At 42.0% G+C, this 13,758-nt stretch overlaps 1 protein-coding gene across 1 annotated transcript in view; it reads right to left on the minus strand.

Annotated features, from left to right (window-relative positions):
- Positions 1-13,758, minus strand: part of LOC138284407 (mucin-2-like) — a 1,933,778-nt gene that overhangs the window by 834,008 nt on the left and 1,086,012 nt on the right. The window contains exons 29-30 of the mRNA XM_069223144.1: positions 10,533-10,736; positions 1,194-1,511 (exon numbers count right to left, since the gene is read on the minus strand). Coding sequence (XP_069079245.1) covers positions 1,194-1,511; positions 10,533-10,736 — 522 coding nt within the window. The remainder of the gene's footprint in view (positions 1-1,193; positions 1,512-10,532; positions 10,737-13,758) is intronic.

A 13,758-nucleotide genomic window follows, 5' to 3' on the forward strand; every position in this document is an offset into this window, starting at 1 on the left:
GCTATGCAAATTAAGCACCTAGTTGCACTAACTCAGAACAAGCACAGAAATGCGTTTTAAGGGATTTTTCCAGGTTTTTCAGAATCTCCTGCTTTTTAGGGTCGAGCTCAAAGTGCTCTGTCCCTGATGTAATCTGTCTATGGCTTGTAACCACGCCCATGTCACTCCCATCAGTTTGGTTGGTTTGTGGGCTTGCCTTTTAAAATTTGCTTTATTTCATTAGTGAAAGGCATGCATACGTCATGCCTCTTCCGGTGTTTATCCCTCCTTGAACACATCGACCAACTACTGAAAACATACGAGGCTCGATGGTTTCTGGACTACTTTTTCTCTTTATTTTGCAGCGTGATGTAGCTGGGCAGTAGTCAAGCTCTTTGCATGAAATCTACCTTGTTACATGGATATTTGCACTTTTGCCACTTGCATGGATATTTGCACTTTTGCTGATACGTTTCACTGCGAGTGAACCATTGTTTCTTTTTGTGTATCTGCTTTGCGCTGATGGCGGCTGTCGGCTCGCTTATGTGAAACTTTTACTTTTCAGTTTATGTGGCAAGAAAAGTCACTTTAGTTATGTGAAACTGTTTTACTTTTCATTTTCAATTTATGTGGCAAGAAAAGTCGGCTTAGGAATTTACAATGCTAATACCTCTTACTCGAGAAAACGCAAGACCCATTGCATTGCAAATGCTTGTTTCTTTTAGTATGATTTCGCTGGAGTTACGTGGCTAGGAGGAGATGGGACCACTTATTTACTTTCAAGGCTGTTCATAAGGATTGTTATTACAGGAGCATCTCAATCATTAGCTGATGTGTGCATGTATGTGGAACAGAGATGCAAAGGGAGACCCAGTAATTTGAAGCTGATAAAATAATTTCTGCAGGAGTGTACCACAACGCACCCGGACTCTTGCACGTGCATACACTGGCCCAAAAGCGCATTTATATCTTTACTGCGAGCCAGTGCTAGAACGATGCTGATTCCTGTTTAACTCTGTGTTGTATATAGAGGTGTCATTACAATTTGCGAGCTATATGTTACTGAAGAATATTATTAATCCAATAATTTCAACAGATAAAACTGTATTTTAAGCAGTATGTTTAAAGACTTGAATCGGTGAAAAAAACAGGACGAGCACTTTGTTACTATGCCGTGAGCAATTTATTAACACTGTGTGATATGAAGTGCTTACCTTCGCATCTCTCGTAGGAACAGCATAAGAATCTAACTTGATAGTTCAGGCACTTTGATGATCCCTGATTCATATTGTAGCACACTAGTCCAGATGTTGTACATTGCACTGCTTGGTTAAGTTCGCTTACTGTCTTATTAGGGTACAGCTCCGCTCTGCACTCACACTTGATTGGAACCTTGCAGACTGGCAATCCTTGCTTCCTTATAAAATCCACAGTCTCAAAATCTCCTGCGCCATCATCTGGTTTTGATACATCAAGCCAATCTGTCCACTCACACTCATGTCGCACGTTGACGCAAGGAGCAGTTGTTGACACTGTCAAGTCCAAAAGGAGGAGTTAGTATCCAACTTTAATCGCTGTAAAACACACGGCTATGCTCACATCAGTATAACCTAGCCTTAATGCAGTACTGTCAACTGTTCAGAGAACATCCACATTCATAAAAAACATTCTTGTTATAGAGAATAGCCTAATTCAATTTGATAAATGCTATTCCCTTCAATAATATATAATTATTTACTAGGCATCGTAGTTAGTGTTTTTAGTATGAGAGAGACGAATTTCCTTATTTATCAAATTTAATATTAATATTTTCGAGGGTGTGTGCCTTAAAAGTTTCATAAAGATTGCATAAAATGAGTAGATCAAAGTATACATATAGAGAGAGAACAACGAGGAAGATACTTTAAGGATCATTCACATCTCTCAAGCTACATAATTCTCTTCAAATTGACGAAAGCTTCATTAAAGATGCAGCCGTCATTATATAGCAACAGCTTATGGGCAGTTTAGCCTGGATACTAACAAATGTAACATTTGCTCAATTAAGAAACCATGTGTAGCAATTCTGAAAGTTTAAAAAATTAGAATAATTAGGACTTGGAAACTGAGCTAAAAATAGTGCCGTGAAGTAGGGGTGCTGCAGACAGCTGGGCTAATAGACAAGGGCCTTGAGAGCGATCTATAAATAATTGCTATTTAAGCAATTTATACCTGGTCCTTTGCTGGTAGGCCCAAAGCTGTGAGGAAAGCTAGAAGGATGAGATATATTGGTAGCTGAATGTGCAAGAAGTGGAGAGAAATGAGATGATGAACTACCCCAAGGCTGGGAGAATTCACCATTTCTGTGGTCATGAGCGTGACTCAAACAAAGTGCTGAAAGAGATGATTAAACATGGGACTGAGGAAGTCTACAGCACATAGGCCCTCATAATGAGATGGTCAGTAACTGGGGAGGTATATAATGGGCCCTGAGTTACCAATACCAGCTCTTATGTCCGCCCTACTTTGACATTGGTCAGTGGAAGCACACTCCTATGTTACATTAACAGAGGAAGTGAAGAAGTGGTGTAACAAGTATCATCAATGAGGAAGGCAAAAAGGTATGGTAATGTTCTTTATTCATAAGTGTCAAAAACTGAATTTTATGGTAATGCAAGAATGAACACATCAGCCAACACAGCCCCATCAAAAGAACTTGTCAAGCAAACATGGAGCCTGTAGTCAATAGATAATAATTGAATTGGGAGACCCTCATGTAATGACAATGTTGTGAGCATTGGTATTGGGGCTAACAATAGTACAGGGATGACTGTAGTCAGAGGAACAGTTTTACAGGGTAAATACAAGTATTAGCTAGAAAAAGCAGTAGTTAGAATTAGGCAGAGAAGGATCCGGCCTAGGATAGGAGCCAATGACAGATTAATGGCTTGTTTCCATGCAGTATGGTGAGAGAGTTACCGGCCATGTTGATCTCTTGTTTCCATGCAGTCTGGTGAGAGAGTTACTGGCCACAGTGAATTATTGCGCCTGCAATTTAGGAAAATATGCGTGCCTGGGAAACACTGACTCGTTCCTGCATGTCTTCTTTTCCACATTCAGGGACTTTTGCTGGGCACATTTTGCATCTGCCTCTAGCAGGTAAAAGGTGCGTGCAGTATAGCTTTGGTTGTTACTACATGTGTTCCTGCACACGTACATTTTGTACTTGTACGGAGTGGTATTTCCGCAAGAAATACCACTCTGCAAAAATTGTTTTGAGTGCGTTAGTGTTGCAATAATAAGATGGGCCAACTGCTGGTCGAGTAATCAATGTCTAGGTCAGGTAAAGTGGGCCATACCAAGGCATAAGATAAAATGCTGGTCTGAGGGAGGAAACAGAAAATATTTTAACCAGGAATGTGATCCTGAACGTGTGCCAATCTTAAATACGCCAGGAGCATATCCAGAAATGAATGGGAAAATAAGAATCACAAGAAGTGTAGATACTAAGAGAATGTTTAATCTAATGAGAAAACCATCCAGAATTGGATAATTCCATAAACACGATTGGCAGTTCGTTACGAAGTGCCAGAAATTGAGTCATGCATGTTCTAAGTTAGTGAACACAAGACGTGGCTGAAAGTGTGAGCGAGACCCAGCGCTGCAAGTGTGACTAGCCCTGTAGCTGGCAGAGATTACATGACTGAAGGCTGAAAGAAGGCAATGGGTTAGACTTGAGTTTGCAGGATGAGTTACCATAGAATCCAGCTTAGAAAGGAAATTCAGTTTCAGAGAAGGAAGACTGAGCCAAACACAGACTGGTGTGCACATGATTTGTAAATTAGTAATGAGGAACCCTACTCAGTAATACGTTGAGTTATGACAGTAAAATGAGACACCAGTTTTGTTGATTTGAGTTGATTTGGGAATAGCATCTAAGAGCAACAGCTCACAACTAATTAAAAAGCATTTTATAGACAATGTAGATGAATTTGAGATATAAATTGTGCATTGAAGCAACATCTGATCCAAGTTTAGAGTTGGTAAAAATCAAAATCTACATTTAATTTTAATCAGTGATGGTGGAGATCTGAAATGCCTCACTAAAAATGGGGACATTATTCTTACAGCTGCTATGTTAATAAAGTTCTATTGAACAGGTAAGAGAGGAACATTAGCAGAGGGTTATTGAAATATTGACAGAACAAAACGATGTTCAGTTCCTTATTAAAATGGAAATGGGAATCGATATTCTCAGTTCAGAGGGCACGAAGTTCCAAATTGACAGAGCCAAGAGAAAGGTTATGATTCCCAAGGTGGCCCAATGCAATATGGGAACGCACAAATGAATCTACAAGTAGGAGCACAGAGATCTTGAAGGGGCATAGCTGGTTAGGCGATTAGCGATAACTGTGCCCTAGATGTAGCTGTGAAAAAATATATGCACCACTTTAGTGCCACCTTAGTGTCACTTTTATTGTGGTAAGGTGGCGCTAAGGTGGCCTTTTCCCCACACGATATTTACAAAGTGGTGTAATGCATGCATTGCGCCACTTTGTAACCCTTTGCGCCACATTATGCATGCGCCATGCATAAAGTATGCAAAGGGGGCGTTCTGGCTCAACAATGCCCGAAAAAATGGCACAATGAAATCTACAAGATTTAATTGCATCATTTTTGGCATCATTTTTAATGCCTGCTAAAAGCAGGCTTTTAAAGGATGCACCCATTGTAATCAATGGACCACCTTGCACTTTGCTCCACTAGCGTCAAACTTTTTGACGCTAGTGGAGCAAAGCGGCACAATAGTGTCAAACATTTTGACGCTATTGTTTCTAATACCACCATAGTGTGCTGTATCATAAATACGGGGCACACATGGTAGCATTAGGAGGGTGCGGAGTGGGCGTAAGAAAAGTGGCGCTGCGTTGGATGCAGTGCTACTTTTCTTAAATTCGGCCCATAAAGTCCTAAAAGTGATGCAGATCTTAATAGAAAGCCAATGCAGAGTTTTCCAGATTGGGGCGGGATGGCAGAAACAAGGTGCATCTACCATAGAACATGGCTTTTTAATAGACTGAAAACGGTGAATCAGTGATGATTTGATGCCTAAATAGATACCGGAGCAGTAATAAAGTGTTGATGCATTTAACCTAGAATAGCACCTGGCTAACTTCAGTGAATATATAGAGAACTGGACACACCTCCTGAGACCGAACTTAAAAGTAGGAACAGCCAGGACCTGACAATCCATCTAAGGCTTTCAAGTGTGTCAGAAGGTTTAGGACAGGTGATAAAGAAAAGGGTGCCAGAGAGATGTCTTACCCCCGTGATAAGTATATTCTTATTATCTGTGTTCAGCTTAACAATGTATGTCCATCCATTCTCCGACTGCAGAAACACAAGGCTTGGAGGAGAGGTCGTCTACTGAATGATTACCTAACCTCAGCAAGACAATGATTACCTAACCTGAACAATTTTCTCTATGTAAACGTACAAATTGAGGACCTATGTTTGAACCAGTGCAACTAGGGACCTATCATGCAATTGAAACAATACAAAATGAGGGGGAGCCCTCAGGAAGCCCGCATGTTAACTTAATGGCAGGAGGGGAGAACGAACCAAAGGCTACCAAAGGCCAGCAAGGTATAAAGAAAAACATTCTAACACCTTATCCAAGATCCTAAAATATTTTGCAAATTAGTTAAAATCTTGTGGTTTATAAGTGTTATAAGATCTGAAAGATGTAACACAATCAGTGCATAGACACTGTAAACATCAGCGACCAGGAGGAGTTCATCGAGGACCACAACAATAATGTTCGCCATACTACGATCAAAAAATTCAAAGACATCATCTAAAATTTCACTTTCAATTTAAAAAGAGCAAGGCTTCGTGAGATTCTATTAATTTGGCTTCCAGTAAGAGGGCAATGTATCTGCTGGGTGAAAGCCAGATTATTTTAACGAGGGATATGATCCTGACGTGCCAATCTTGAACAAGTTGGGAGCATATCCAGACATGAGTGAGGAAATAAGGATGGCAAGTAGTGGAGATACTAACAGGTTGTTTAATCTGTTGAGAAATTGAGTAATTCGGAGAACACGATTTGCATTTTTTTCCCAGCTGATGCAAATAGGCATAATCCTATAGCATAGCCTTGTCCATGACACTGAAGGTTGAGAAATAACTGTGGGGTGTAACGTATCTCTGATTTTATCAATTTTGATTATTAAATAAGAGTCAAAAACATTAAAAAAAATTATGATAGTAGATACCATGATTAAAAGTCATGTTACAAAGAGACAACGGATTCATGATCTTGAAGAGCTGTTTTTCTATATTATTACCCTGTGGTATTCTTACTGAATAGTGTCAACACTGGATTGCTATAATGGCTTGCTTATATTTAGGTATGGCGTTTTTATATTCACTTTTCTGGAAGGACGATAGTTTTTTTTCTCCAGATATGTTCTGGCCATTAGGCTTCCTGTTTAAGGATGTGCAGAGCCTCATTAGCCACAGTGCAGGTTTGTTCTTTAATTTGAACTACATAACTGCCATGGGAGAGTGTCTAAAGCTGACAAAATGAATTCATAATAGTGTGTTCCAGCAGCTAGAGAGGATGATTGTAGTAGGAATAACTAAATCCTTCAGGGGCAGTATTAAGATCTAGAATTTGACCGCCCTCATTTGTTGCAGAAGTAATCACCTGCCTTGCCCAGGCTAGGCCCCAGACACTCACCAGGGGGTTGGAGACTGCATTGTGTGAGGGCAGGCACAGCCCTTTCAGGTGTAAGTGACCACTCCTCCCCTCCCTCCTAGCACCGATGGCTCATCAGAAAATGCAGGCTACAACCCAGCTCCCTTTGTGTCACTGTCTAGTGTGGGGTGCAAACAGCCCAACTATCAAACTGACCCAGACACAGAATCAACAAACAGGCAGAGTCACAGAAATGGTATAAGCAAGAAAATGCTCACTTTTTAAAAGAGGCATTTTCAAACACACAGTCTTAAAATCAACTTTACTAAATGATGTATTTTTAAATTGTGAGCTCAGAGACCCCAAACTCCACATGACCATCCACTCCCAAAGGGAATCTACACTTTAATCAGATTAAAAGGTACCCCCCATGTTAACCTATTAGAGGGACAGGCCTTGCAACAGTGAAAAACGAATTTAGCAATATTTCACTGTCAGGACACATAAAACGCATTACTATATGTCCACCTTAACCATACACTGTGCCCTGCCCTTGGGGCTACCTAAGGCCTTCCTTAGGGGTGTCTGACATGTAAGAAAAGGGAAGGTTTAGGTCTGGCAAGAGGGTACACTTGCCAAGTCGAATTTACAGTTAAAAGTGCACACACAGACACTGCAGTGGCAGGTCTGGGACATGATTACAGAGCCACGTATGTGGGTGGCACACCCAGTGCTGCAGGTCCACTAGTAGCATGTGATTTACAGGCCCTGGGCACATCTAGTGCACTGTACTAGGGACTTACTAATACATCAAATATGCCAATCATGGATAAGTCAATTACATACACATTTAGCAGTGATAAAGTGCCCAGAGTAACAAAAAACAGCAAAATCAGAGTCCAGCACACATCAACAACCTGGGGAACAGAGGCAAAAATTTAAGGGAGACGACGGCAAGGATGAAAAGTCTAACACTGAGAATCCAGGAACGAAGTGTAGTCTAAATATTAACATGTGAGCTGGTGGACAGGTCAAGCAGACGATTTAAACCTCTCACAGAATTTGAATGTATGTGTACAATGATGGGATACCAAGTGGACTCTGAGATGGGTTTCAGAAAAGAAACTGCATTTCTGGCTTCCTAGCACAATGGACAGAGTTGAATATGCATTGGGGATAGGTCTCTACTCAGCACACCAGACTCACTAAGAGAGGGTGGGTTATGACTGCAATTCTAACTGATGTTAGCGAAAATGGCAAAATTGCCACCATGTCTGTCACAGTTTATCGCCAATGTGTTACTACTGATTAACATGCTTCTACAGGCAGGAGCACTGGTTATTATGTTGTGTTGTGTTATGTTATGACTTTTCATGTAATTTTATATGTTATGTTTTATGTTATGATGTTTAATAATGTTATGTTGTTATGCAGATTTGTAGAGAGCGCTATCACCCGGGAGGCTATCTGGGCACTGAGCAGGTGAGAGTCTAGCCACACCTGGGGCTCAGTGGGACTACCTAAAAAGCCGGGCCTTCTTGAATTCTTGTGGAATTCAAGAAGTGAAGTGGAAGCTGTTAAGTGAGTCATCCAATACTTTAGAAGCAATGTAGGAGGCTGCTCAGCTGCTGGAACAGGTTTTCCGTATGCATGGGAGTTGTGCAACGAGGAGTCTGGAGGGTTTGTGAAAGTAGATGCAATTGTTGCTGGGCCTTTATAAGGTAGCACCTTGAAACTGTGAGTGAGTTGTTTGATTTGTACTCATTGGTGAATGGGAACCAGTTAAGCTCCTTCAGGTGTGGTGTCATGTGATGGAGCATGGAAGGTTGAGAGTGATTCTGGCTGCCAAGTTCCGAATGGTCTACAGTCTTCTAGTGAGGTTTTTGTTGATCCCAGTATAGAGGGCTTTTCAGTGGTCCAGCTTGTTTGTGACCAGGGTGTGCGTGACAGTTTTTTGGGTGCTGAGTGGGAGCCTTTCGAAAACCAAAATCTTCCTTACAATCTTCAAGATATTGAAGCATGAGGCAATGACAGCATTGACTTGGGCAGTCATGTTAAGTTTGTTTTCGTTGATGATCCCAAGATTCTTTGCATGGGTGGTCGGTGTCGGTCCTAGCTCTGTTGCCAACCTGGTGGAGTCCCATGGAGATGTGCTCTTCCCAAAGGTCACAATTTCGGTCTTGTTGGTGTTCTGCTTTAGATAGTTGGCCTTCATCCAGTGGGTGATTTCAGTCATGTAGACATTGAGCTTGTTCTGGGCACTGTGCATCTTGTCCTTGAGGTAGAGAATGAGTTGCATCTTGCCGGCAGAGCAGAGGAAGTTAATGTCATGAGAGCAGATGATGCTGGCTAGAGGGATCATGTATGTGTTGAAGAGGGTTGGGCTCAGGGAGAATGCTTTCAGAACTCAGCAGATGAGGTCATGGATATCTGAAGTGCACGGTGCTAGGCTGACTAACTTGGTCCTCCCAGTCATGATGGAGCAGATCCATTGGAGTGCGTACCATTGGATTCCGATGTAGTGTAGGTGTTGGATGAGGATGGGATTGGAGACTATGTCAAATGCTGCAGGGAGGTCCAAGAGGATGAGGGCTACCATGCCTCCTCTGTCTGGAGTCATGCAGTGCCTTTTAATGATTTTCTTTAGGGCCTCGGCCTGGAATGGTAGCAGGGACATCGGTATGCAGTCGGCCAGTGTTGAAGGGTTTCCAGTGGGTTTCTTCAGCAATAGGAGAACAGTTGCATGTTTTCTAGCATCTGGGAAGGTTGCATAACAGGTAGAGACATTCAGAATGGGTGTGAGCATGGTGCTGATGGCATGCATTCCACTGAAGCAAGTGTGGTGGGGGCGGCGATCCGATGGGGCCCTTGAGTGGATGGACTTTATGGTGGCAGCGAGTTCTCCTGGGGTGATGACTGCCCATGTGGTTAGCATTGGTTCATTGGATATGATTGGGAGGTGTTTGATGCAGTCTGTCGAGTCAGGCTGCGGCTTGGAGTTGATGTTAATGATGGTGATTTTGTTGCTGAGGAATTGAGAGAGATTGTTTCAGTGGTCCTGCAAGGGGGTGATCAAGTTTGCAGGTTTGCAGAGTTGGAAGTAAATGTTGTGTAGCTTGTAAATTATGGAGTGCTGTTTTGGTGATTGTAAATGGTCTAATATTACCTATTTTAGTTAAAAAGGTGGGAGCACTGGGTTTCTACAGGACGAGCTACTGGGGGTGAATGTTGTTAAAACTCAGTAATGATTGTAGTGCTTGCCAATAAGGTAGTACTAGTATTGGCATTTGGAGAGAGTTAGGGAGCAAGGGGGCGCCTGCTATAAGTGATTGCAGAGGAGAAAGTGCAGGGTGTAGTGCTTGCGTAAGAGAGAGTACTGTCTGCATATCTTGTTTAGCATGCAAGATGACTGCTTAAAGAAAATAAAGCGGAGGAAGTACTAGTCACATTGTTCAAAGAGAAATAATGTAGCTTGTAAATCCATGTTGAGAAGGGATTGCTGGTTACAGTCCTTATGGAGCAGAGGATAAGGATTGTATAGCATGTTAAATAGAGTACAAATTGCCATACTTTTTTTGGCTCAAACTATTCTTGCTGTCATAGATGAAGTTCATTTTAAGCTCTCAATATAATCTCAAATAGTCAGAAAATGAGTTGTACAAATGTACACAAGTGCTAAAAGCAGCGCATGTTAACAAAAACAATGTAAGTTATTACTCCTTTCTGAAGTTGATCAAATATTTTAATGAGGTGAAAATTGGTATAACCCACAATTCTATCCTAGTAAAGAACAATAATCACCCTATTCAGATGTAGTGAGAGCCTTACAGAGCTGTTTTGTGCTTGATAAAAATATATATATATATTTTACCTGTGGAAGTTAGTGTTGAGCTTGAGGCAGAGCTGCTGGACTGTAGTATTGTGGTGCGTGCCGTTGTAGGGCATGTATAATACATTCTGTCTGTCGTTCCATTGGCTCCACAAGTGACATTGATGCAGTTACCCATGCTGTCTATCATCTGGTACATGTACTCCTTGTATTTGTAGATCTCCCCCTCATACTCACAGAAGCATGCTGGAAATTAGAAACACATGTCAATTTGAAATACATTGAATAGATAATATCAGTTCAGTGGGATTTAGATTTTACAGTATATTTTGGTTGGTTTTAATTCAGTATTAATTTTGAATGAGGTTTAAAATATGTTTCGGAGTGAAAGCTGAATGCAGTTCAAATATTCACAAGTTATTATTATAGCCACATTTAAGGCCTTATCCACAAAGGTAACTTACACTTTTGAGCAATTTAGATTTTTGGGAAAGTTTACTGCTTTTGGCTTGTTCACAAAATCTGAATGTAAATTTACTACAAGCGTGTGACTTACAAGTCTCCACCCCCTCTGTTTGGAGGCTGGTGTCCCAATAATTGTAATTTATGACCCCTACAGTTCCTACATGTAAAGAATGGCTGTATTTACATCTGGAGTATCCTCCATACTCGGGACGAAGGTCGGAGTCTGCATGGTAGCAAAAAGAAGACCTCCACAAATGGGGCAGAATCTCTGCACATGAAGCTCCGCATGGCAGTGAATAGGAGAGCTACATTTGGCAGGTAAATGACAAATGCTGTACACGTGAAAGCAATCAGCCACACATGCCACACATTCCCTTACAACCATAAATATCAATTGCTCACAACCTAGAATCTGTTTCTTTCCTCTTTTGAGTACTACTCCATTTGTGTCTAGCTCTGTTTGGGTCCTGTGGCTGTGATATACACCAACAAGTATGCTGTCTGTGCTAAGGAGGAGGATACATTTTACTGAGAAGGAGTTAGTCCATGTAGTTCATTTTTGGTGAAATACTACAAACAACAACATGGGCTGCTTCCTTCCCCCTCAGTGGAACCTAGAAAGCAGACTGAAGGCAGGAGGTCACTGTTGCAGTTAGTACATCGGTGAGTCATCCAAACCACAGGGAACAAACAGAGAACAAATGGTATGATGAGATGAGGCGGGTGTAGAAGAAGTTCTCCAGGACTGAGCTGGCTAATGATCTTCCTGAAGGGCCAACAGGAGCCTGTCTCCATCTCACCAACCTTGATAAGAACATTCTCTCAACCATGCACCTCTACCTGTATATGAGCTGCGCATCCAGACAAGACTAATGTGGTGCCAGGGAAGATCTTACCCCTGATACTCTCTCTAACTTCAAAGTTTCCCTGTTTCATGCATGAATAGGAATGCCAGTCCATGTTATTTTTTTTAGATCTCAGCTCTAGATGGAGCGCATGCGCTGCCTTGGAAGGAGACCTGTTGTAGCTTCTTCTGGGCTTAAAGCCCTCCCATAGACTGCCCATTTGCTGGCACCATGGTCTCTCAATTAACAGTCCTACCGATTTGTCAATGACAAACATATGTCATGCCTCTTTTGGCGTTTTGCCCTCCCGAGCGCACCGCCCAATTACTCTTAAACTCACACAGCAGGCATTGTAGGGCATTGTTTCCGAACTACTATTTGTATTCCTGGGAATGGGTCAACGGTCCTGCCACAAGTTAGGAGTGCTGGACGAACGCAAAGTAGCATTACACAGCATGCTCAACAGTTATCGAATTGATCCTGTGCGCTTAAGAGGGCCTCTATTATGTGTGCCCTGTCTACTGTAGGGCTGCGTGGGGTTGCTTAGACACCTTCCTGGATTCCTAGGTAGCTGATGTTTTCTTTTACTTTATTACTAATAATTGGCTTGTGTGAATCAGCTGCTTTCTCCTTCATGGTACTGTTTACTTTGGGAGCCGCCTCTTTCTCAATGGCAGCCTCTTGAATACCTCTTTCCCTCGATGAGTGCAGCTACTTTGGCACTGCATTCTTTCTCGGAGGCAGCTGCTTCTCACCAGCCATTTTATTTTCCCAGCACCTATTCGGTGCTGCTTTGTTTTAGTCGGAGTGGCTGCTTAAGCGCCACATTCTCTCTTTCAGAGCGGCTGCTTGGGCACCACATTCTCTATCCCAGAGCTCTTCTTGGGCCACGTTCTGTCCCTCAGAGCAGCAGCTGGACTAATGCGCTCTTCACTGAAGCTGGTGCTCTGGCGCTGTGTCTTTATCTCTCGGATAATTTCCCTTTAGAAATGTTCCTGCTTTCATCTCCCATCACTACTGTAGTATTCATTCACAGGAATGGCCTCCTGCCCCAAATACCCACGCAGCATCTTGCGTGCTTTCACTTTCACAACTGTTCTCAATTGAACCTACTAAGTTCACAGATTAGAAATGGGGCATGTTTGGGTTTCAATTGTTTGGTTCCCTCTTTTAAAATAAATAAACGGTTCAATTCCTAGTTTTCTTATCCTCTTCTGTGTCCTTTGGAGCATCGCTCTCTCGTGATTTATGTCCCTTCTCTCAACTCCTGGTACGCTCCTCACCTCCCCCCCCCCCTGTAAATTGCACCAGTTCCCTCTTCTCTGCTACCCTCTTTCCTCCTCCTTTAGTCTATTTATGTGCCTAATTAGCCAGCCAGTGTTCACTCCCCCTCAACCCCTTTTGGTGTTCTCTGTGTATATGACCATCTCTCTTGAAGTGCTGCTGCCCGTTGCAACAATCTGTCGTCCAACAAGAAACAACGATATGGTATTCACCAATCTGTTACAGCATCTTAGAAGCTCTAAGTAGCAGCAGAGCGTAGTGCGGAGGGGAATATTTTTATTTCAGTGAGAGTAGTTAAAAAATGAGGAACCATACTTATAATAGTATGGTACAGCATACATCACACAAACCAGATGTGATGAGGTCAGCAGGAAGAGGGTAGGATGACATAATTAGGACAATACGGCAGAGTAGCCCAAACAATTTTTTTTGCATTTTACACACTTAAGTTATACACAGTTACAATTTTTTAAACATTCTTTTAACGTGTGGGATTCCGTGGTCGTCTGACCTCGCAAAGTTTGCTACCCACTCAAAGAGACGAAAGATAAAATCAACCTTCAGGAAGCATTTTCTTACTTATGATTGGGGTCACTGAATTATGTGGTTCTGCTGTGTTTGTGCGTAATTATAGTTTTCCACCTGATCCTCGTGTGGTACATAATTTTCATATT

This window comes from Pleurodeles waltl, chromosome 3_1 (assembly GCF_031143425.1).
Source record: "Pleurodeles waltl isolate 20211129_DDA chromosome 3_1, aPleWal1.hap1.20221129, whole genome shotgun sequence".
Classification (NCBI taxonomy): Eukaryota; Metazoa; Chordata; class Amphibia; order Caudata; family Salamandridae; genus Pleurodeles; species Pleurodeles waltl.